The sequence below is a fragment of the Lepidothrix coronata genome, unplaced genomic scaffold (assembly GCF_001604755.1).
Source record: "Lepidothrix coronata isolate B3197 unplaced genomic scaffold, Lepidothrix_coronata-1.0 Scaffold261, whole genome shotgun sequence".
Taxonomy (NCBI): domain Eukaryota; kingdom Metazoa; phylum Chordata; class Aves; order Passeriformes; family Pipridae; genus Lepidothrix; species Lepidothrix coronata.
Genome location: NW_016690441.1, coordinates 662384 through 687767, shown reverse-complemented (window position 1 = coordinate 687767; position 25384 = coordinate 662384). Strand labels below are relative to the sequence as shown.

The 25384-nt window shown below is 45.7% G+C and overlaps 1 protein-coding gene across 6 annotated transcripts in view; it reads right to left on the bottom strand.

The window, feature by feature from the left end:
- HDAC4 (histone deacetylase 4) overlaps nt 1–25384 on the bottom strand; it is a 190859-nt gene that overhangs the window by 8550 nt on the left and 156925 nt on the right. For all 6 annotated transcript variants that reach the window (XM_017835634.1, XM_017835633.1, XM_017835636.1 and 3 more), the window contains 9 exons: nt 23166–23286; nt 19914–19960; nt 13853–13960; nt 13523–13578; nt 12937–13024; nt 11788–11907; nt 10075–10172; nt 2352–2470; nt 517–650 (listed from right to left, as the gene is read on the bottom strand). In XM_017835634.1, the coding sequence (XP_017691123.1) occupies nt 517–650; nt 2352–2470; nt 10075–10172; nt 11788–11907; nt 12937–13024; nt 13523–13578; nt 13853–13960; nt 19914–19960; nt 23166–23286 (891 nt within the window). The remainder of the gene's footprint in view (nt 1–516; nt 651–2351; nt 2471–10074; nt 10173–11787; nt 11908–12936; nt 13025–13522; nt 13579–13852; nt 13961–19913; nt 19961–23165; nt 23287–25384) is intronic.

Here is a 25384-nt window from a genome sequence, read left to right as displayed (position 1 = left end):
CCGTGTGCAGTGTCCCTGTGTGCAGTGTCCCCGCGTGCAGTGTCCCTGTGTGCAGTGTCCCTGTGTGCAGTGTCCCTGTGTGCAGTGTCCCTGTGTGCAGTGTCCTTGTGTGCAGTGTCCCTGTGTGCAGTGTCCCTGTGTGCAGTGTCCCTGTGTGCAGTGTCCCCGTGTGCAGTGTCCCCGTGTGCAGTGTCTCCATGTGCAGTGTCCCCGTGTGCAGTGTCCCCACGTGCAGTGTCCCTGTGTGCAGTGTCCCTGTGTGCAGTGTCCCCGTGTGCAGTGTCCCCATGTGCAGTGTCCCTGTGTGCAGTGTCCCCATGTGCAGTGTCCCTGTGTGCAGTGTCCCCGTGTGCAGTGTCCTTGTGTGCAGTGTCTCCATGTGCAGTGTCCCTGTGTGCAGTGTCCTTGTGTGCAGTGTCCCCGTGTGCAGTGTCCCCGTGTGCAGTGTCCTTGTGTGCAGTGTCCCTGTGTGCAGTGTCCCCATGTGCAGTGTCCCCGTGTGCAGTGTCCCTGTACCTCGTTGCCCAGCAGAGCAGCCACGCAGGCCTCGGAGGCGTCGCAGATGGCGGTCAGGTCGTGGCCGCCCTCGAGGGCCAGGACCACCCGGCCCCCGGCCAGGCCCATCAGCTGCTTCGTCAGGTACCCGAAGCCTGGAGGAGGGAACAGAGCAAATGCAGGAGAAGGGCAAAGGTTGTGCCTGGAATGGGGCTCCTGGCGGCGGATCAAAGAATTAGAGAGAGGAATTACATCATATTAAAAACCCACTGGGGATTTGAAAGGACTCGGCGCATAATGTGAGCCAGGCTGGGTTTTAATTCCAGAGCTGGACGGATCTCCAGAGCACCACCATCCTCCCTCAGCACCCCAGCAGGGAATATTCCCTTGGGAAGGAGGGAAAGAGGCGGATTTTGGCCCTGCTTTGGGAGTTCAGTCCGAAAGGATTCAACGCATAATGTGAGCCAGGTTGCATTTTAATTCCAGCCACAGCTCCCTGGGTGGATCTCCAGGAGCTTATCCCACCATCCTCCCTGTCACCCCTCAGCACCCCAGCAAGGAATATTCCCTTGGGAAGGAGGGAAAGAGGCAGATTGTGGCCCTGCTTTGGGAGACGCCGAGTTGGAGCAGTGGTTCAGGAGACGCCAAGTGGGAGCAGTGGAAGGGGAGGGAGGAGGAGGGGGAATCAGGAATATTTCAGCTGGAATAGCAGCACTGCAGTGCCCCAGAGATATCTGACATCTCGTTCTCAGCAGACAGCTCTTCCCCTATAGAATATGCTATAAAAATTCCAGGGGCACCCGGCACTTTGATCAGATGACACACAATACATTTCTCTCCCCTTTAAACAAAACAGACCCAAGCTAGGAGGATTTAAAAAACGTGTCCTCAAAGAAACCTTCCCCCTCGGAAAAAATCCCAGAAGCCAAACAAAAGAAAAGCCAGGGAACTTTTCCCCTCCATCTCCCTGTTTTGTGTTCTGCAGAATTGGCAAATTAACAAATTAACAGGCAGATAAAATGATTCACTGCTTTGGGAGAGGAGCAAACCATGGGAAATTCAAGCAGCAGGTAAACAAGAGCTTCTCATTCCCAAGTGTTTCTGGAGATCTCGAATAACTTGTCTCTTGTAAATCTATTTCACTTTATTCTTATATAAAGTTTATAGGTTCAGCTCCCTCACGAGGTTTTTGAAGTTCAGTGGAGAGAACAACTTTCCTGGCTGACACAAACTCTTAAAAAATAATAATAAAATCCTTTTTGCAAGAAAAAACTGTCTCCTGGACTCACTGGAATGAAACAGTGCCAGGTAAACCCAGCATAACCAAGGAGGGGGGATTTCAGTGCATCTCCCAAAGACATCCCGGATCCAAAGCAAAAAGGAGATTCTTGTGGGTCTCTGCAATTGCTTCAAAGGTGGAGAACAAAAATATTCAGCTCCAAATTTTAATAAGGGGTCCTGGAGGAAGAAATGGCCTCATGGTAGCATTGAAAGCGAGTGTTTACAGCTGCTATTTCTGCAATTTTGCTTTAAACCCAGGCTAATTCTGCAATTCAGCAGCTGTTTTCTGCAGAGATGTGTCTACAAATGAGTTTAATGATATTTATAATATTATAAATATATAAAATTATATAAATATAATTTGCACTCCAAATTGAAATATGCAATGCTTAAAAAAAAAAGGTAAATATATATTGTAAAATAAAATCCCACGAAAATTCAAAGAAAAAGGCTGAAAGTTTTGCTGCTGCAATGAAAGATCTGAAGTTAAATCCCAAAATGGAAAATTTAGGAATACTGTAGAGCAGCAATTGGCCCCAGTTTTGGCTCCCTGCTCTTGCCAAGCCCCAACTTACATTTTGCTGACAGGTTATACCCTCCCAGGGGGGTGGGATGTCCTTCCACCGCGTCGAAACCGGACGACACCAGCACCACATCCGGGGCAAACTCGTTGGCAATGGGCATGACCACGGTCCTGCAGCACAGAGGAACCAGGGAACACATCAGTTGGGCTCCTGAACAAAGGCAGGAATGTTTAAACCCTCTTAATTCTCCAGGCTGGGAAGTTATTCCATGGCAGCAAAGCCCAGCTCCTGTTTTCCTCCGAGGTGAGAGCAGAACACGTTGTGCTGGCCGTGATTTCTTCCACCAACATCCTCGTGTTGTGAGCAGGGAAACGAGTTGTAGTAACTTGTGCTTCCCATTTGGGATCATATCCTGCTCTACATACATGGGAATAAGGAGGAAATGAGAGGGCATCTGCCACAGGTTGCAAATCCACCTGGAAAAAGTCGGTTCATGGCACTGTCTCCGTGTCCTCCTTCAAAATATCTCCTTCAGGTTTGGCAAAGTGGTTTCTCTTTTCCTTGCTAAACTTTTCATTTCCCATGAAATGAAAGGTTGGGGATGTCCCACGGAACAAAAAAAAAGCTTTAAAATGCAAATGTCCCACCCAAATACACCTCTTTGAACTGGTTCCCCATCCAAAGACACCTCTCCCAGTGCCAGTTCCCCATCCTCTGACATTTTATCCACTAAAAAATGGATGGAATTGCTCAGCATCCATAAACTACTGACTGTCCAGAGGTATTTAAATGAAACAAGGGGTCTGTGCCTGTGGTTTCTCACCAAAAGACCTTTTCCCTCTGGTTTCTCTCTCTTCAAACACCACAACTTCTCCTCAAAACCAACAAGAAGGTGCAAACACCCCATTCCCCACCTCAAGATGCATTTTCCAAAGTATGTTCTTTTTCCATTATAACTTCCTACAGCATGAACTGAAGCGGTTTGATTCACATCCCAAAGCAGGAACCCATAAACATCTCTGCATGCACGAGAAAGTTGCTTTACTGAATAGAGTCATTAAGGGATGCTCTGAAACAGAGCCCAGAGAGGGCTGTTCCGTGCTGGGATGGTCCAAGTGCTACCAGGACACTCCTGAAGTCCACCATAAATCCATAGAATCCACCTCCCTCACCAAGGACTGGAGGAGCACTTCCAAACCCAGCACACGTGGTCAAGGGTTTTATTCTCCTTGAACTTCAAAGTCCTGCTGAGCTCTTTAATTCCCAACTAAAGGAGAACTCCTAAAATCATCAGATTTATTTTTTCCCCCAGAGTTCTCATGGCATGGGAGCTGCCAGGACCTCGCTGGAAGTGTGGGATCACCAAGGTGTGGGGACAGAGCAACGCACAGGACCATGGATCCTTAAGGATTCTTGGCCACGGGACAGCTCACAGAATCATGGAATGCTTTGGGTGGGGAGGGACCTTACAGATCACCTCATTCCAAACCCCCTGCCATGGGCATCCACTGATGGCCCAGGACAAAGGCTCCAGAGGAACAGGGACAGTTGGTGACCCTTGACTGGAGGTCCCCAGGGGGTGACAGTGGTTTGGAGGTGCCTCCTCCAGCCCAGCCCTGCCCCGAGGGTTAACCCTGAGCCCTGGGGGGGGGGAATTTTAGGAGAGGACAAGCAGCAGTTGTTGGTTCAAAGTAAAGCAGGGCTCAGAAGAAGCTGCTTTGAGGATGTCCAGAGTTTTCTGCGGCGCAGGATGGAGTGACCTCCAGCCACAAGTGGTTACTCCAGCACATACCTCCAACTGGGAGCAATTCCAAGAGGTGCTGTGTGTTGCTGGCAGGTCCCTCAGAGTTTTAAGGAATGTATCCCAGGTCCCCTGGCTCCCTCTCCAAGAGGTCTAGATGGACAGTCTGTGCCCACTGACTGTCCGAACACATCCCAAGCCAAAAGCACTCCCAAATCCAGGCCTGAAGCCTCTCCTTCCCCCCCGACTCCCACTCAAACTCTCAAGGGCTGCTCTTGCTTCTGATTTTCTCCGAATTCCAGAACCACAGAATCTCCTGATCCCACCAGGATCATCCAGTCCCACTCCTGGCCCTGCACAGATACCCCAATGATCCCACCCTGTCCCTGAGGGCGCTGTCCAAACGTTCCTGGAGTTCTTGACACTTCCCTGAGGAGCCTGGTCAGTGGCCAACCACCTTCTAAAGGAAGAACCTTTTCCTGAGATCCAACCTAAACCTGCCCTGGCACAGCTCCAACCGTTCCCTCGGCTCCTGTCCCTGGATATGAGAGTAAAGAGATCAATATTCCAAAGCCACAGCCCATGCTGATGCTCCATATCCACAAAAGCAGCTGTATCTTTGGACATAAAACTTGATCCAGGAGGGTCAGAGGCAGCATTCCCTCATTTTGCCTTTTTAATTGGAAAAAAGGAAAAGAAATCCCATGTGTTTCCCAGATTCCATCTGTGGACAACATTTCAGGCCCATCTCATCCAGCCTTTTCCTTTCTAATCCCTACGGAAAACCAGCCCCTTCACTCAGATCCATCCCAGGAAAGCCAAGTCCTTGAGAGAAAACAGGGATTCAACTGCAAACAATCCCAGGGCTTTGCCCTGCTGAGGAGACCAGAAAAAAGCCAGAAATTCAAATTATCATCCAGGAGATGAACAGTTTTGCCGGGAATCGGGGCATTTAAGGATTGGCTGTAAAGTTCTTCAGTGAGGAATGAATAGTCCTAACACCGAATATTCCTTCAATCCACGTGGAATTTTTTAAAACAGAAGGAAATTGAAATTTTCTGAATTTCAGAGGCTTGTTTGGCTTGCCTAAACTAAATTAAACCCTTCTTTTTGAGGAAGCTGAACAGGGACAACTGGTGGCTGCAAACAGCAAAACCTCCCCAGCGTGTCCTGCCATTGCTTGGGAGCGAGGAAAAAAAACCAATGCAATTTTAGCTCTATTTTCCAGAGGCCTGAAGGAATTATTTTTAGCCTGCCATCAGCCAATCCACCAATTAAATGCCTAATAAATGATATGCAGGTGAAACAACCCGAGAGAGGATTAATTTGGGGTTTAAATGCTCGATGGCAGCGAGGAAATCAGGGAAATTTAGGAGGCTGAGCATTTTAGTGGAGCCTTTCTCCCGCTGTTGGCCATATATATATATGTTTTATCTATATTTTTATATAGTTCTGTGGATATTTATATGTGCTAAGGATATATTTTTATATATTATGCATCTATTTGTACAAAATATATATTTTATGTGTTACATGTATGTGCTAAGTATATATTTTTTAAAATTATATATAATATATAAATAATATAAAAAAATAAATTATCTACATTAATATATATTATATATAATATAATATATTTATATAAATACATTCTTATATATTATGTGTATATTTATATAAGTTAAGTATATAATATACATGTATTTATATAAATTATCTATATTCCACACGTTATGTGTATATATATGTTAAGCACATATTTTTATATATTATGCATCTATTTATATGAATATTTTTATATATGAGTATATTTCTCTATTTTAAGTATATATTTTTTATATTAAGCATGTATGCATGCAAATACATATTTTATAGATGTTATGTGTATATTTATATGTCTAAGGATATATTTTCATATAGTATGCATCTACTTGTATAATTATATTTTTATATATATTTATATGTGTAAAGTATATATTTTTATATAGTATGCATCTATTTATATAAATACATTTTAAGTGTATACTATACATATGTTTATATAAATTAGCCATATTTTTATACGTGTTATGTGTATATTTATATGTGCTAAGTAGATGTTTTATATATTATGGATCTCTTTATTTAAATGTATTTTATTTGTTATGCATATATTTATATGTGTTATGTATATATTTTCCCATGTTATGAATATATTTATGCAAATATATTTCATATATGTTATGTGCATATTCCTATATGTTAACAATATGTTATGCATATATTTATATAAATTATCTATATTTTTATGTTATGGCTATATGTTTATAACTATATATTATGCATCTATTTATATAAATAATATATTTTATATATGTTACATATATGTGTATACCTTTTTATATATTATCCATATATTTAGATATTATATATCTATATATCATGCATATATTTCTATATATATGTTAACTATACATTTTAATATATTCTGCATATATTTCTATATTATATATTTATATATCACGTGTATATTTCTGTATTATGTGTATATATTTTATATATATTATGTATATGTATTAGATATGTTATGTACATATGTACACATTATATATATTTATGTTATGCATATATATTTTATATATGTCATGTGTCTATAATTATCCATTATATATTTTTACATTTAAAATGTATATGTAAAAAATATATTTATATATGCTATGTATATTGTACATAAATACATATATATAAAAATATAAAAAAATAAATGTGTACATATATAAATGTATGTATAACTCAAAATGTCATCCACTGCTCCTAAGGCTAATCAGCCTCCTAAAAATTCCAGTCTTTCTTTCTCCAGGTATCCATCTCCATGCTCATTTTCCATGTCCAAAGGGATTAGGAATTTGGGGATAAAATCAGTGTCAGAAGAGCATGAAATTGAAAACACAGAAACAACCGATCCAGGCAAAACCATCATCGTTCCCCCCCCTCCTGGCTCCTTATTCCTGCTTTATGGTTCCCAGGGAAAACCAAAATCCCCCCCCCAAATTGGTTCCTGCACTCATTTAATGCTTTTTGCAGGATCTTCCCGACAGTCCCGGCTTTTCCTTGCGCTTTAGGTGTTTGAAACAAAAGTTGAGCTGTGTATGGAATTCCAACTGGGGAGGAGACCTCAGGACAGGAGCAAAAATCCACTCCAATCACCAGGAAAACTTTCCTGCAGTAAATTCCCAGGGAAATGCCAGCAGATAATACAATTTAATTCCATTAATTGCTGTTGCCGTGGAACAAGGAACCGGCCGGAGTTTTCCCGTTTTTCCTGCAGGTCTCTCAGCTGGGTTTGCACGTTCCTGAGGAGAATTTGGGGAAGGAAACACCACTCCTGCTTGTATAAAATATCAGGGAACGACACATCCTAGTCAGAAAACCCTACAAGTCTTTTACAACTGTTTGTTTCTAGAACAACGGAGTAACAGACACCAGGAAGGTCTGGATGAGTTGATGATTTTGGGAATAACATGTCCTGAATTTTTCCCTTTAAGGTTGAATACATTTCTCCCTAATCTCTGCAATTTGGGTTGCCCACGTATTTTGGGGGAGAGTTCAGCCCGAAATTGGGATGGAGTGGAGTTGCCCCAAGCTCCCAGAAAATTCCCTGAATCCCTTCTGGAATCTCCACCCTGTGTCCCCCCCTAAAAAATGCCACCACCCCAACCCTGAGGTGGTGATTTCAGCCCTGGGTTATGAAGATAACGAGGACAAAGTGCAGGGAAAGGCACATTTTTAACCCTTGTTCTCACTTTTGGAACATCCTGGTGGGATTAAGGAGCATCCAGAGGTCAGGAGAGATTCCGTGACCCCACTGCAAGAGGAGGGAGCCAATATTTGGAGGAGAAATAATAGTAGGAAAATCACTGATACAAACCCCCAAAACAGGTTTTCAGTGTGGGGATGAGTGATTTCATTAGGAATTATTTATTCCCTCATTTCTACGGACAATTAGCTCCGTTGTTTTCATTTCTCAAACCCACACGCTGGCTCGCCCTGAAATAAAAGCATCGAGTGGGTCGCTCGCTTTCATTCTGCTCGTTTTAGGCAGAAAAAGGACTTTCCCCCCCCCCAAATATAGGCAGGAATGTGAAGAGTTAAGGCTTAAAAAAAAAAAAGAAAAAGTCTATCAGTATCTTTGCCTGGCTCAAAGGATTTCCACTGATTCCTCTCCAGACTTCAAAGCCTTCCCAGTTTGGCACCGGGACTGGTTTGAATTAAAGCTCAGCTCTCCACTGCAGAGTTTCCAAGTTCACGGTGAAAATGCCTCCTGCTTCTGGAGTTCATTATGGCCAATTTTCTTATCTTTCCTTCATCTCCTGGTTTGATCCCCGGCAAATGCAACGTGGCATTCGATGGGGTGGAATAACAAGGTGCTGCCTTGAAGGCATGAATTGTCTCAGGGGGCTAAAGCAAGGAAAGAAGAGGGGGGGAAAAATAGGATATATGACCCATTCCCTTCACTTTCTGACTCTCAGGGGACTATAAATTGCAAACTTCAAAGAGTTATTTTACATTCAAATCAATAGAAAGATTCGGGGGGGGGGATGTTTTTCAAAGGAGCTGGTTGAGATTTCAAAAGGTCACTTGATAATGGATTATCGTGCCCAACGTTGGAGTGAGATGAAAAAAAAGCTTCCCGTCAAAGTTATGGACTGAAGGTGTGCACATGGAGTCCTGTGAGCTTCCCAAAAACTCCTGAAATAAAGGGCTGCGAGCAGCTCTGAAGTATGTTCCCCAAAGAGCTGCACTCTCCGGGCAAAGACACCAGGAATGGCTGGAAAAGGCAATTTTCCAGGAGCCTGGAAAGTTAATTAATATTTAATGTTGCTCCGTCTCCAGCTCCAGGTTCTCTGCCTAAGGAAGAGATCAGGCTTGGGAATGTTGGGATAACCAGACTTCCACTTTGGAGCAAAGTGCTGCCTTCCAGGAAGAAAACAGGGATTTGACAAGATGTTATTTTAAATTGGGAATATCCTCAGAAGGCTTTTTAATGGCAGGATGAAGAGGGAGAAAAAGCTCTTTTTGCTCAGTGTAACAGAAGATAAATACACGTTATTTAGGACAGGGAAGAGTGCTCCTGGATTTAATGCCATCCCTGGAAGGTGATATTCCAGAAATTCACATCCCAGGCCTTGGAAAGGACATGTCTCCCTGAATTTAGGTGGGGTGGTCACCAGAGGTCACCAAACCTGGTGTGAGGACAGAAAACCACTTGAAAGTGTTTAAAAAATTCCACTTGGAGAGGCTGGAGCCACAGGTGGGAGGCAGGTGTGGGACAGGACAGTCTAAAAAAAATCATGGAATGTTTTGGGTTGACCTTAAAGCTCATCTTGTTCCACCCCCTGCCATGGGCAGGGACACCTTCCACTAGCTCAGGTTGCTCCAAGCCCTGTCCAACCTGGCCTTGGACACTTCCAGGGATGGGGCAGCCACAGCTTCTCGGGGAATTCCCTCCCAGCCCCTCCCCACCCTTCCAGCCAAGAATTCCTTCCCAATATCTCATCTAAACCTTCTTTCCTGACCTTGAGTCAAGTAGTTTCATCCCCTGCTCTGTTTGGAGCCTCCAATGATGCCATTTTTGGGTACCAGAGATGCCCGCTCAGGCCCTGGGGCAGCTGCACCCCCCACTTCCAACCTGGGCTGACTCTTTCCAAAGTTTATCCCGCTTTTCCCACCCAGGTGAGCTCAGCCATAGAAATACTGCCCCTAAAGAGGTCACAAGATATTTTTAGCCAGAACCAGAAGGGCTTATTCCTATCACTGAATAATTTCTATCCATGGATCAATCAACAGGGAGCAGCAAATTTGTCCATCCCTTGAGGCCACAGCCAGAAATATCCTAATTCACCTTGTTTTTATCATGGCACTCAAAAAGTAACTGCAACTACATGCAAATCCTGCATTTCTAACTTTGGAAAGGGAGAAAGCCCAGATTAAGGAGGAGAAAGAAACCCAGTTTAGGTGCAAAGCACATTTTGAAGAGGAACTATTCACTATTACCTGAAAGCAGTTAAATATTCCGTGTCTCCCATGGGTGGATCCAGGCCACCAGTAAATGCCATGTTAACGTTGAAACCAACTCCTGCTCCTGTGCCAACCTGGAAAAGGGAAAGGGGACTCTTAATTATGCATATGGAAACAAGGAATTCTGGCAACACATCTCTTGTATTCAATAGTGAGGTGAATTTTTCTCTGGTCCACAAAACAAGAGTGAAAATAAAGTTCCTCCCTGCCCTGATCCTTATGGGACCAGTGGAATTTGGCTGCTGCTCTCCCAAAAAACACCTCACCAGTACCTGGATCCTCTTCCTTTTTTTCAGGAATGCAATATCTTCCCATACTTAATTCTCAGCTTTATCCAGAGGCATATTTTCTATGTCATTACAGTTGCAACTGGGGAAAAAACCTGTATTTTAATCAGAGTGAGTTCCCCCTCTGCTGGAGAAAAAGAGGATTCACAGAGAGGAGGTTTTGGCTGCTTGAGGGACACATGGGTGGGAGATGGAGATGGAATTAAATCCCCCTCCTTGCATGTCCCCATCTGCCCTGATTGCAACCACCTGAGACAGGGGAAAACTGAAAACTAAAAGAGGGGGTTCCAGCAATTCATCTGCCAAGAAGGTCTCTGCATGGGAAAAAAAAAGTAAAATTGAACATTAATGTTTTGAAAATGAATTGCAAGTTCTACAGTGCACATCCAGGAGATTCAGGGTTATTTATTCAACTGGGGCTTTGACTGAATTTCTTTTGTATCCTCCTTTTGTTTTATTCAGTCTGGAAAGACATATTAAAAATGACTCGAAGGGGTTAAATACAGAGTGCATGGTTTAGTGCTTCCTTACAAAACCAGATATTTTGTAAGATTATTGGATTATTAAAGAGCAGGACTGATGCAAGGCGCTGTTCCTTCCCAACAAACAGGGTGATGGAGCAGCATCACATCCCATTTAATTTCTTAAGGGGTTGAAATGGAAACATGGATGTTTTGTGAAGCAGAAAATGTAAAATTGGTAAGAAAACAGGGTAAGAAGTTTTCGGGTGTCACCTGGAGCGTCTCAGAGCACTCAAAACTAAGTATTCCATCAAATTTCCCTTTGATAAATCCCTCTGAAGGACCCCCAGGTGGGGGTTGGGCTCTGCTCCCGGGGAACAAGGGACAGGATAGGAGGAAACAAGTTGTTTAGATTGGATATTATGGAATATTTCTCCATGGAAAGGGTGGTCAGGCATTGGAAGGGGCTGCCCAGGGCAGTGGTGGAGTCACCATCCCCAGAACTGTCCAGAAAATGTGGATGTGGCACTTGGGGACAGGGGTTCGTGGGGAACACGGTGGTGCTGGGGAATGGTTGGACTTGGTGATCTTGGAGGGCCCTTCCAACCTTAACGATCCTGTGATCCCATAAAGGGGAAATCCTGCAAAGGACACGAAGTGTTGGGAGAGCTGGCAAAGGGCTCCTCTGGAACAGGTTGTCCTTTAAGGGCCGGAGAGCTTTAATTACTCCTTAATTGCTCATTAATTACTCATTATGAGCCGGACACAAAGCCCACGGCTGGTAGGACTTGGATGGGAAGGCCCCAAACACACAAACCAGAGGGAAGTGTTCCCAAAGGAGCACTACTGAGGCGGTAGGAGCTTCTCTCCAAGCCTGGCAGGGGCCTCCTGGGATTTTTGGGAGCACCTGAGCAGGTCCTGATGCTGATCCATGCCCTTACCTCGTCGGGAGCGCCGCTGCCTGGGAAGAAATTCCCATCATCGTAGCGATGCAGTGAGATATAAAGGACATTGGGATCGTTGTAGAAGGCCTGCTGAGTCCCATTCCCATGGTGGACATCCTGAGGGACAGAGATTAGAGGGAGTTTAATATCTTCAGAAAAATGTGGATTAAAGGCATAAATTTGGGATTTGGGGGGGTTCTTGCTATTGGGCTTCATTTTCAGCGCTGCCCTGATCTGGATCAAGCAGTTTATGGAAAATGGGAACAACCTGCTTTGCTCACCTGGCTTCAGCCTCCTTGTTTAACGCAGAATAAACACAATCCCAGGTGTCTGTGGAACCTGAGACAGGACTGATTGACTTGGATGGAGAGAACTGGATTCACACCAGAGATTGGGGGATAAAGAAACTGTATTTTTGGCCCCAAATTTGCATCTGATACCAGTAAAGTTGTGTTGGACCCAACAGGGTTGAACAACACAACCCATCTCCAGATGCTCACGTGGTGCAGAAACACAGCCTGGAACTGGACAGGTGTTCAAAATTCCCCTTCCTGCTGTGAAAAACAGGTGGGAAGTGAGGAAAAGGATGTCCTTCCAGCAGGTCCAGAAGACAAATAAATCCATTTTAACTCAGTTTAGCCCATTTGACAATATAATCAAAACTCTTGGCTGATGTCCAGCCACTCCAATGCCTTCACAGTCACCTGAAATTTATTAAAAAATATAAAAATCTATGCATTGCCACAGCAAAACCCCAAAGGAGCTCTTTCTCAGAGGCAGGACACAGGGACAAGGACAAGCTGTGTCAGGCAGCCTGTTCCTCCCAGTAACTGGTCCTTGCATCTTGAAAAGAAAACTGGGATGAACCAGGAAAAAAATAACCCTTGAGTCATCCTTGAGACTGTGGATTGGGCTTGTTTTAGAAAGCAACTACTTCTTAATTACAATTTTATTTGGGAAACTGTGGATTCTTTAAGAAATTTGTCTTTGTTAAAACACTTTCAATCACTTTAAACTCCAAATTTTCGCTTGCAGAGCACAGGTAACACGTGACTAAAAAAACCAGGGTTGCCCCTTGCAAGAAAAAAACCCATCCAGAATAATTTCCACCTGCTGTACCAAAGGGAAAGAAGTGGATTTACTCACCCAGTCCACTATCAGGATTTTGCTCACGTTGAGCCTTTGCTGGAGCAGCTTCGCTGCGATTGCCACGGAGTTAAAATAGCAGAAACCCCTGGAAGGGGAGACAAGAGGAAAGGACAAGAGTTAATTACAGCTTTCCTTGGTCCCAGTGCATCCATCACCTGGATGGAACACAGGAGGAAGGGATTTCTTCTTTCCTCCTTGGTAACATGGAATGGTTTCGGTTTGTCTCGTTCCAAGCCTCTGCCACAGGTAGGACACCTTCCACTAGGACCCACTTCCCAGTGAAGATGGCCATGTGCTGAATTCCAGCAGCAGGCATCCTGCCAGCTCTAGGGAAACTGGGAATGCCCCACATTTGCCCAAACCCACTGCAAGGACAGGCTGGAATGCTGATCCTTGCTAGAAAACACCCACCCGAAAGCACGAAGCAGGATCTTACCCCCTTCCAGAGAACTGGATATAACACATCTCACCTCTCAATAAACAGGAACTCTGGAGGGACATCCTAACAAAATTCCTTTCGAATTTCCAGCTGTGGATCAAACAAGCCCTGGAGCAAGTCAACAAAGCCCTCCCTCATACTCACATGGGGGTGCTCTCCTCTGCATGGTGACCCGGGGGCCGGACAACAGCAAATCCATTCTACACACAAAAGACAGGAAAGGGAAGAAGTCAGAGGCAGAGATGGATGCAGAGGTTGCAGCAAGTCCATTCTGCAAAGATGGGGAGAAGTCAGAGAGGCAAAGAGGGATGCAGAGGTTGCAGGGAAAAGCCTGAACTGTGCTTTGGAACAAGACTGTGGCGGCAGGGGATGCTCTCCCTCATTCGGGAAGGGGGAAGGAAAGCAGTCCCAGAGCTTCTGGAGTCCTGCATCCCTGAGCCTGCAGCACAGCCCAGGGGTTGTTCCCATACCCACCTTGAGTTCTCCTGTGGCCACTTTGAAGACCAGCTCGATGACACAGCCCACGGCCAGGCGGGCGGCCCCCGACGAGTGCACTTCGTTCCAAATGGTGTCACTGTCGACCTGAGGGACACACGGGAACCACGTGAGGAGCAGGAGGGACAGGGAGCCCTGCTTCACACTGGCACTATCCACAGGCCAGGACAAGGGGGATGGCTTCCCACTGCCAGAGGGCAGGGCTAGATGGGATATTGGGAAGGAATTCTTGTCTGGGAGGGTGGGGAGGCCCTGGCACAGGTTGCCCAGAGAAGCTGTGGCTGCCCCTGGATCCCTGGAAGTGTCCAAGGCCAGGCTGGAGAGGGCTTGGAGCAACCTGTGCTAGAGGAAGGTGTTCCTGCCCATGGCAAGGGGTGGGACTGGATGAGCTTTAAGGTCCCTTCCAACCCAAATCATTCTTGGATTCTGGGATTCTGTGCCCATGGTATCAGGATTTCTCTTTAATTGTGCAGGAAACTGGTCCCAGATGAAATAAAAAGGTTTAGGAAATCCTTCCATGATTCCAGAAAGAAAGAGAAAGAGGAGAAAGGGAAAGGGAAAGAAAGGGAAAAGGGAAAAAGAAAAGGGAAAAGGAAAGGAAAAAGGGAAAAGGAAAAAAAAGGGAAAAAAGGAAAAAAGGAAAAGGAAAAGGAAAAGGAAAAGGAAAAGGAAAAGGAAAAGGAAAAGGAAAAGGAGGAAGAGCCAGAGAAAGGATCCCAGGTCTGTTATCAGGGATGGTTTCTGGTAATATCCCCCCTGAGGATGCTTTGGAAGCCACAGAAAAACATTTGTAGAACACCACAGAGCCACGTTTGTGCCTCAGTAAAAGCCAGGAATTGGAGGGAAAGCCCTCCAGGGACTACTTGTGGTACCAGGAGCCCCGAAAGTTTGGGCAGTAACATGGGAACAGAAGGACAACGGCATCTGTTACACACAACAGCTCCAGGAATCCCGGATCGGCACTGCAGGACATGGCACTGACCTGACTAGGGCCCTCCAAAAGCCCAGACAAGGTGGGAAGAAGACCTCCCACCAATCAGGCCAGCAGGGCTCTGTGAGGGTCCAGCTTTGGGCTCCTCTATCTGTATCTAATCCATCTTTTTGCGTCTCTGACCCATCTTGGAGCACATCTAACCCATCTTTGGGCATATCTGACCCGTCTCTGAGCATATCTGACCCGTCTTAGAGCACACTTGACCCATTCTTGAGCATATCTAACCCATCTTCGGGCATATCTGATCCATTCTGGAGCAAATTTGATCCATTTCTCTTGGTCTTGCAAGGAAATGCTGCAGGACACCGTAGGTCACAGCTTCCCTCTCTGCCTGGACACAGCAAGTACCAGGCTCCTTCTGTGGATGCAGGCTTGCAAAGGGCCATCTTCATTCCATTCCAGAGGAATGGAATACAAAAAACCCCCAAACTCACGTGTCTTGAGGGACCAAAAGACTCTTGGATCCTCTGAAATGGCTCTTGGTGCCAGTTTTCCCTATGAAGGAGACAGGAATCACCGGTGCTGAAGCCAAGCCAAGTTCAGGCCCTCCCTTGGATGCCTGGAGAAACCAGGCTGGTGGTGGCAGCACTCAGGAAGAACGAGGAGGGCAAGGCAGAGTGGATTTACAGTGATATTACTCAGGCAGAAAGAAATGGAGTACTTGGAAAAGAGCATTCCCGCTGGGATTTAGAAGCAATTCCAAGGAGTCTGCTCACACTTAGCTTCCCAGCAGGAGAGGACTGGATCCAGAGATATCCACCACCTCATCCTGCAAACATCTCCAAGGTAAGGATTTAACACCCAGCCACCCTCCTGGAATGGATGTCTGAGGTGACTCCAAGGCAGTGCTTCATCCTGGGAGTGCTGGAATGGTCCCTCCAAAGCCCTCAGTGCTCTTGCCATGCTGGAAAACGTTACTCGTGTTGCCCTGAGTTGGACTGTTGTGCAGCTCCAAAGCTGCTGCTGTTTGGTGCCCAGGCTGCTGTTGACTCCTCCACCATTCCTGAATCCTGAAGTTCATTACAGGGAAGAGGCTGTTTGGCTTTCCCTGTCCGGGAGCTCTTTGATGTCGCTGCCATCACAGGAGTTGTTGGGCCAGCACATCAAGCTTTGCCATCTGGAAGGACTTTAGGGAGAGAGGAAGCACATTGCTTGCCTTTTTTTTGGTCCAACAGGGTGTATTTCTCTTTTTTCCTCTGGATCTGGAGGACACCCCTGGATCTGTCAGAGACACCGACTCTCCCACATCGGCCGCGGTGAGATGAGGAGCCCTTGTGCTGCTCATCTTGAGGAAAAGTTAATGCCTCGATCATTCTAATGAAAAATTTGCTAGGAGAACCCCCAGAGAGGGCTCCTAGAGGTGGGGAGAGGGAATTCAGCTCCTGGGATCTGCTGCAGGCTCGTCCCCTTCACATCTACTGTTATGTGAGGAGGGGATGCACAAGAGAAAGGTCAACAGCTTGATCCAGTCTCTGTTCTATAAGGAATGTCCAAGAAGTTTCAGGGTGAAACCTCCCTTCCTCACAATAAAAATTACAATTTCCTTATAGGAACTCCCTCCCTTTGCTAAAAGCTCTGGGTTTTATTAATATCCATGATGAGGCTCCAACTCACACAGTGAACTCTACTGAAGTGCAGCTATTTCAGAATGAAATGAGCACCTTACAAAAGGTTTCATTATTCTACTATTTTCTTTAGCTGAAGAGCTACACAGGGAAGAAATGAAGTGCAGGGACAGGTTGTGCCACAGCTCCAGACCCTGCAAAGTGAAGCAGTTCTGCTCTTCCCTTATGGAGGTGAGGCGACAGCAGCACCCAACTGTGTCTCCTCTGACTTGCTAATTAGTTTTTCCTCATTTCCATTCCATGGAAGTCCCTTTTGAGGTCTCTGTTCTGCAATAACTACTTTATTTGCACAAGTAAAGATTTTGACACACTCTAATCAAGGTTAATCAAAAATAGAGTCACATGTTCTGGAGGAGAACAACAACATGAAGAACACCCTTTAAACAACTGTATCTTCAGATGCTTTTAGAAAATGTGCAGAAAAATACCACACAGAAAAGTAAACACATTTATTAGCTAACCTAAGATCAAGCCTTTGGACGTTTGGAGGAATCTGGATGGGAATGATGTTGCAGATTTTCAAAGCTTAAACTCCCTTCTCCAAAATCTTTTTGTAATTAGCCTGGATTAGGTAACACCATGGTGCAGCTCAGTCAGACACAGAGAGGAGAAGTGAAGCTGAGCAAAACCACCCTGTGCTGCATTTGCAGATGCTGTTGAAGATCAGCAGAAATAAATTACTGCTGCTTCAATCAGAGCCCACACCTGTTGCTGCAAGTGCTTTTATGCTTTCTTCCTTCCCTGCTACAGCTGCAGGTGGAGGAGGTCTGTTTGTGTCAGCCACGGCCACAGGAAGGTTTCTTGGGACAAACCAAGGAGGAAAAAGAGTTTCCAAGCACCTGAGATCAAACTGGCCCTTCTTCTCATTGATTTCAAGACATTGAGACTTAATTTTTAAAGAGAGAGATCAAAAGGTGTTATGAGATGAAGAGATTTGCTCTAAACTTTTCCTGCTGCTTCACTTCAAGAGCTCAAGGAGAGCCTGGACAATGCTCCAGGCACAGGGTGGGATTGTTGGGGTGTCCTGGGCAGGGCCAGGAGTTGGACTGGATGGTCCTGATGGGTCCTTTCCAACTCAGGATATTCTGTGATTCGCTCCCTTGAATGTCCTTTGTCTTGCTCACTGCTGAGAACTCCTGGCTGCCCAAGCACCAGGATTCATTCTCCATCCTGGAGCAAAACAGCTCTTCATGGGGTTCCCCCACCCTAAGTGCCCCAAATCACCTTTCAGACCCCTCCATTTTCTTTTCATCTACACAACATCTCCTAGAGAAGAGAACTGCTTGAAGAAAAACCTCCTGGTTTCCAGCTTTCCAGTCCTTTATTCCACATGACACCCTCAACTCCTGAATTACAAGCAACAGGAATCATCTGCTCCAGTACAAATCCAAAAGAGGACCTGTCCCACCTTATTCTACTTTTTCCTTTCTTTCCTTTTGACTTTCTGGTATTACATGCTCCTGGGAAGTATTGGCAAACCAGGGTGGAGCTCTTCAGGGAAAATGCCCCTTCCAAAGCCAGCTGGAAAGCTGTGGGGAGCTGAATGCAGGGCCTCGTGAAGTGTCCTTTTGTCACTTGGAGATAAACACAGCCTAAATCAGAGAACTGAAATCTAGGCTGAAATGAATCCCTTCTCCTTCAAGCTTGGGTCACAAACCACTGAGAGCCGAGATGATTTCTCTGACCATCACGTGTGCCTCATGTTCCTTCACCATCAGGAAAAGCGGGAATGCTGGGGGTGTCCGGCCTGGAGAAGAGAAGGCTCCAGGGACACCTAAGAGCCCCTTCCAGGGCCTAAAGGGGCTCCAGGAGAGCTGAAGAGGGACAGGGGACAAGGGATGGAGAGACAGGACAAGGGGGAATGGCTTCCCACTACCAGAGGGTTAGATGGGATATTGGGAAGGAATTCCTCCCTGTGAGGGCAGCGAGGCTCTGGCACAGGTTTTTCTGTTAAAACTGCTGCAATATTATAAAAAAATCAGTAAATATTTAATATTTAAGGGGCTGTGGAGACAACCAAGCAGCAAGTGAACTGCAAGCACTCTCTCCAGTGGGAGCACACCAACAATCCCAGCTCCATGGTGTTTCCTGCCCTGCTTTAGGATTTAATGCCAGACTTGTGGGCCCGTGCTGGGCCCAGGCCCTGCCTCCCCTCGTTACCATTCAGCCTTCATTTGCAAATGATAATTTTATATTTTACTTTTTTTTTTTTTTTGCTTTGAATGGCATGCCTGACTGCAGGGCAGAGTAAATCCAAGCCTTTAAAGCTCCAGCCAAAAATTTGCCATGAATTAGGAGGCTGCAGCATATTTACAATACAAAATAAAATCTCTCCACGAGTGGCGGGATGAAGGAACGACGATTATTCTCCTCTTTTTTTCTTTTTTTTTTTGACGGGATAATTTTCAAAGCAGCGATTTTGCAAAGGCTCAGGAAGAAAACAATTTTGTTTCATTTCCATAACAGAATCCAGACCTTGAAAGCTCAACCTCACGAGCTACAATTATGCAGCAGAACTACCGCTGCGAATTTTCAAACACAATGCCTTTTATTGTCTCTTCTCATTCTTTTCCCTTCCTGTTCTCCACGATTTTCTGTCCTGTCACCCTCCACAGAAACTCTGGAGCAGAAAGTCTGACTTGAAAGGGAAACATTTAAGTTCTCAGGCTCCAAAGGAAAACGAGAAAACCTTCAAAACAAGGTATTTAGGGTTTGGGGTTTTTTTGGCTTTATGGGAACAAACAACAACAAAAAGTCTTATTATATGGAAATTTGGCAGCTGAAAAGTAATGTTCAGCTTTTCCAGGAGGGATGGAGGTGTGTTTTAGTCACCTCCTTCAGAATCCACGTGGATTTTTCCGGAGCTGGAGGATAAGAGATGCCAAATGCTGAAGACAAATCCCTTGTGCTGCACAACCTGTGGGACATTTCAATTCAAGGACAAACTTACTATTCACAGGAACTTCCCAAATACTGTCCTTGGATAATCACTGTTTTATTACCCCCCTTTTCCACCTGTTTTCGAGGCAGCTCTGAAGTCCAAGGACTGAAGATGAAACACCTACACAGCACAAACACATCCTGCTTTCCACGGAAAAGGCATTTTTGGATGCAAAGGGAGCAACCCCGAAGCCATTAAAACATCCCTGCCTGGGAAATGAGTTTTTTTCCTCCTAAAAGCCAGAGCCTAAACAAGCCTCTGAATGTCCCACACACTTGGACTCTCCAAAATAGCTGAAAAACCTTCCTGCTGCTTTTGAAGAAAGGCACGTGAGGCTGAGCAGCCCCACAGCCCCTGTTTATGGGCAGCATCTGGTCGCAATTACCCACTTGCTGGAATGCAAAGCAACAATTTTGTTGGTGCTGAGGGCACTGGGAGAACAAACAGGACATTATTTACACATTAAAGAGAGTCACTCACCCCGACACCACCGCAAGGCAGCCTGACAAACATCGACGTTAGAGAACCTGCAGGGATACAAAAAAAGGGACCCTGTGAGGCCAAAAGGCAAAGTTCACCAGATTTGGGGCTGGTTTGATGGCAAACAGAGCAACACAGACTGGGGGGGTTTCTTTAATTTTACAGCACATACACACACAGTGTACTTGGGCTTGTTCAAAAGCCTCCCCAGAAGAAAAGGCTTCTATAAATCACTTATTTTTATGCAAGGTTTGGGTGCTGTCTGACATTTCCAGCAGTGCCACTGACTGCAAACGACGGAGATGCCACCAACAATCTGCTGGGATGAACACTTTGACCCCTTTCAACTGGAGGCGGACAGGAAATCATAAAAACACCCCAATTATCACCCATCTGCAGTTACTACAGAGCTATGGAGAGCAGGGGCTTCACAAAAGAGGAAGACAAAAACCAAACCAGTGGCAAGCAAAGAAAAAACGTGTTTTGTCTGGAAGAGCAAAAGCAACAGGAAGAATTGGAGAAAAATGGAGGAAAGCATCTGCAGGGCTAATTTTGGATCTGTAAGAAATGTAACATCACTTTCTGGGCTTGTGTGTGAGCAAATTATCCTCCTGACAGGACTTGGAGCAACCTGGGCTAGTGGGAGGTGTCCCTGCCCATGGCAGGGGGTGGAATTGGATGGGCTTTAAGGTCCCTTCCAAGCCAAACCAGTCTGACTGAAAGAGGAGTTAATGCATCTGGATTAAGCTGAGCTGAAAGGGAGATGCACTCTTTGATTAGATCCACGTGGAAGTTCTTAGATCATCCTGCCTCAGACCTTCTGTCACATCTTTCACTGCTAATCCACCCATTATTTTGATATTTATCTTCTTGACAACACTTTCTGATTGCTCCCCACAAATTAAAACCAGCTTTATTTGCCTAAGTTTCAACTTGTCCAACAGGTTCCAAGTCCCTCCACTGTCAAAGGAGAGATGTATTTTGTATCCTTGACTGTGAGGGGAAAATGGTTTTACACTGGAAGGGAATAGGTTAGGTGGGATATTAGGATTAAATCCTTCCCTGGGAGGGTGGTGAGGCCCTGGCACAGATTGCCCAGAGAAGCTGGGAGTGTCCAAGGCCAGGTTGGACAGGGCTTGGAGCAACCTGGGCTAGTGGAAGGTGTCCCTGCCCATGGCAGGGAGTGGAATAAGATGCTCTTTAAGGTCCCTCCAACCCAAACCATCCCGGGAATCTCTGATTCCATGAAGGCACTTCCCCCTTATCATTTACAGAAGCTTAACAAGAACCATCCTGTGTTTCCATCCCCCAGCTTCCCAAGCTCCTCCCTTTTAGGCTGAGGTTTCTGGTGCTTTTTTTCTTCCTCCCAGACATATCAAAGGCACAGAGTTTACAGAGTCATCCCACACGTGCCAAGACACTGAGCTCTAACAGACTCCATTTGCACACTGAAGCCTCACACAGAGCTTCGCTCTCAGCCTTCAAACCTGCCCTAACCTACCTTCCAACAGGTTTAAAAGAACCCCCACAGAGCTGGTTTGGACACTTAAAAGCCTTTTAAACTCTCAGCAGGAGAGGATGGCTGAGGGAGGGGCTGTTACAGTGTTCACCTCCCAGGTTCCCTGTTATCCCTGCAGAATCCAACAAGGAAAGAAGGAAGATGGTCATGCAAGCTGGCAGCCAATCCCACTGCCAGCAGCTCAAGGCTAAAATGGTGCCAAGTGGGTTTAGGAAACCAGGTTTAAGCTCAGCTAAGAGCTACTGGACAGTCCTTCCTACTGGAGATCCTTGGCGATCTTCCTCAGGTCTCTGACAACTTGGTCTTCTTTGCACCCAAAGAGACAACATTTTGTTCTGGAATGCCCTCAGGTGTTCAAATGATTTCCCTTTGCTACAGGAATAAATTTGATCTCCACAGACATTTTAAAATGAGGGGTTAAAGCCAAGGGGGACACAGAGCAGAACTACAGGAGGACTCCCAGGCAGAGCAAGAGTTGCTCCTCTCTCGGGTTCTCTAAGGAATGATTCAGTGAGTAGGGGTGTCCCCAGATCCATCACTATCCAAATAAACCGTGGAACCACTGATCCAGACTGTGCAAAGGGTCACAGACTGAAAAAGTATCTCAGGAGGATCTTCCTGGACCTACCAAGGCAGACTTACACACCGTTCTGTGGACTGATGGTTTCCCACTCCCAAGGATATGACATCGGAAATTCTTCAAAGGTTACACACTAACTGAGCCATCCTTCAGCTGGAGGGGTCTACTTCTGGGTTCTCTGAGTTTAAAGAGGTGGGAAGTGAGCTATAAGGACAGTGCTAATTGCCTGTTTAATCAACTGGTTAATGGTTTCCCTCTTTGGGGATCTCATGGACACACTGAGCACATGGCAAAATCTTTCCAGCTCCTTTGCTGTGACATCATGCAGGTCATGGAGTTAATCCTCTTTTCATATCATCCAAAGCCAGGCTAATCCCAAAATAAACTTTCTCAATGTCAAGGTCCCAGAAATGTCTTTTTTTTTTGCTGATCCCCACGTGAGAAGTTCCCCAAATGCCCCTCCAGCCTCTCACCTGCAAACAGGGGCTGCAGACAGGCCCCAAGTAAAGGGAGGGGATAGTGTCTATAGGGAGCTGAGATGCTAAAATCCACATGGTTTGGTGCTTGGGGGGCTTGGTATCTCAACATCCATCCCTTAGGATTTTTGCCAAGGAAAAGAAATCTATATTTTCCACCAGCTGAGGCTCTGCTTCAGGAAGATCCAGACTCCAGAGAAAGGGATAAACAATCTTAGTCCAAATTAAACAAATCTAAGACTAAGAGGTCCCTGCATCTCTCTTGCAGATTATCCACACAAACCTCACAGCTATTGTTGATGCCTGTGCAGCTGGTTGGGGCTGCAGATCCACATCCTTAGGAGGGTATTCCAGTTCCTCCCTAGCCATGGATAACTTCCTAACACAGAGGATAAAATAAACTGTATGAATTATCTTCCCTCCTCAGGGAAACCTCCTTTCAAGTTCTGAAGACGTCAAAGAAAGGAAGTTTTAGCTATTTAGGCTTTAGGGATCTACCTGAAAAGAGGGAGGTGTACCCTGTACATGGAAGTGGGAACAATCCTCTTGGGAACTGCACAGGGCTAAGGATGGAGGGAACCCCAACATCCCACCCTTCGTGTTGCTAAATCAAGGATGAGGATTGCAGTGTGAGTGCCAGGGGTCAGGAAGAGGGATTTTCCCCCAGGGAATGATACCTAGAAGCTTCTTGCTGTCCAGCTTCTGCCTGTTCAGAGGGTTTGTGCCGTAGAGCAGCGTGTGGGCTTCCGAGTGAACCGTCTGCAGCTCTTCCAGAGTCGCTTTCCTTCCACGGATGCACTGCAAGAGCAAAGGAAAGGGTGAGGAAATCACTGAGGAGCTGCTTAACTCTCACTAAAGTGCTTTTCTTTTTCCTTAGTAAATCATAAAGACAGAGAGCAAAACACCCACATTTCTGGGTTCTTACCCAGAACAATTCAGATTTTGGTTTAATCTCTTACTCAAAACACCAGCTGGACATACAAAGTCATTTTTACATTTATTTCTGTTTTCAAATGCGCATTTGCTAAATAACAAAGGCATTGCTTGACTAATGAATAATCAGGATTTATAAGCCACTAGAAAATGATTCTCTAGTGAAAATGTCCCTCCAAACCACTCTCCAGCAACTCCACCACGATTATTAACTAAAAGTTTCTGCCAGACACGATTTCCAAAGTGAACTGTCGAGCAATGAAAGGTCAGTTCCAACCTTTCTGCTCTAAAACTCATGCTGGAAATCCCTGCAGGTTCAATCTGTTGCAAGCTGCTTTCTCACAGGAGGGTGCAGGCTGGGCTGGAGGCACCGTAGCAAATCTACTCATCCCTCAGGTGAAACCCAGAACGAGGTGAGCTTTAAGGTCCCTTCCAAGCCAAACCACTCTGGGATTCCGGGATATTTCTGATTTGTGCCCCTTCTGGATCACTTCCATTGACTCTGAGAGAGATCACAGAACATCCTGAGTTGGAAGGGACCCACAAGGGTCATCGAGTCCAGAAACAGTGGCAGGATCTCAGCCCTTGGCAGGGTGTTTGGGAGCCTCTCAGCTGTCTGATGGGAACAGGTTTTCCCTTAGTCTGTGCATCTGGAATTTCAAAGCCAACATTTGTTTGCGTGACTGACATAAATATTTATCTGTGAGACCTTCGGCTTGGGGCAGAGATGGGACAGAAACACCACAGGGACATTCCAGGGGACAGGCACCCAGAACTGCTGGACAAGAGAGCAGAGTGGGGGTTTAGTTGTGTGGGGAATGAGCTGTAAAACTCCTGGAAGAGGACAGGAATCCAGTGGAGTCTCGTTTGATCCTCCACAGTGTGTAAATCATTAGTTACCATGCAGGCTCCTGTGTTTTTAATGTGTGTTGAGCAACTCCTGGCAACCAACAGCATCAAACTACCCCCCTGACCACAGCAAAGGGCAGTTCAGGAAGGAAGGGGAAATGTCAGGATGAGGAAATATCAAAGCTCCAACTGTCCTTTTACAAATATGAGACATAAGAAATGGATTAAACTACAAAATCATGGAATCCCAGAGTGGCTGGCGTTGGAAGGGACCTTGTTCCACCACCCAGGCAGGGACACCTTCCACTAGACCAGGTTGCTCCAAGCCCTGTCCAACCTGGCCTGTTTTTTTTATTTGAAGGAAGTCTGGATGTAGGAAGGAGCTGGAGAAACAGGGAAAGGCTGTGCCCATCAAGCCCAAGAGAAAAGTCAAGATAAAGAAGAAAACTTTCAGACAGGCATGGGCAGGAGATGGTGGGGATAAAGCAAAGGTAACCAGAGAGACAAAGAATGCAACCTGAAATGTCAGGGCAGACCCTGGAGAAAACCAGCAGGGAATTAAGGCAGAAACCTCATTATCAAGTATTTATCAGCTTTGGGAAAAGGAAGAGTCTGAACTTTCAGAAGAGTCTGAAAGGATGAGGCTGAACATCAGCAATGGTCAGAAGGGAAACACAGCTGGAAAGCAGAGTGAACATCAACAGCAGCTCGAAAAGCAACCAAAAGTACCAATTTAAGCAGGAAAATCAGGGGAAAAAATCTTCCTAAAGGAAATTAACAGGAAATGAAGGACAATAACAGATTGTACAGTGAGGAATTTGTACATCAGGGAATATTTAAGACCCATTTAAGTGACCAGCACTGCACAACGAGCTCCTGGAGCAGGACAGCACTGGGCACTTGGCTTTGCAGGTTTTTTGTTCCCAAATAATCCCAGAATTGAGTGAAATGGGCATCCACGGACAGAAGCAGCTTGGAAGGCATGCTGGGGGTTAGGGAATGTAGGCAATGGCAGTGCCAGGGTTAGGGAATGTAGGCAATGGCAGTGCCAGGGTTTAGGGAATGTAGGCAATGGCAGTGCCAGGGTTTAGGGAATGTAGGCAATGGCAGTGCC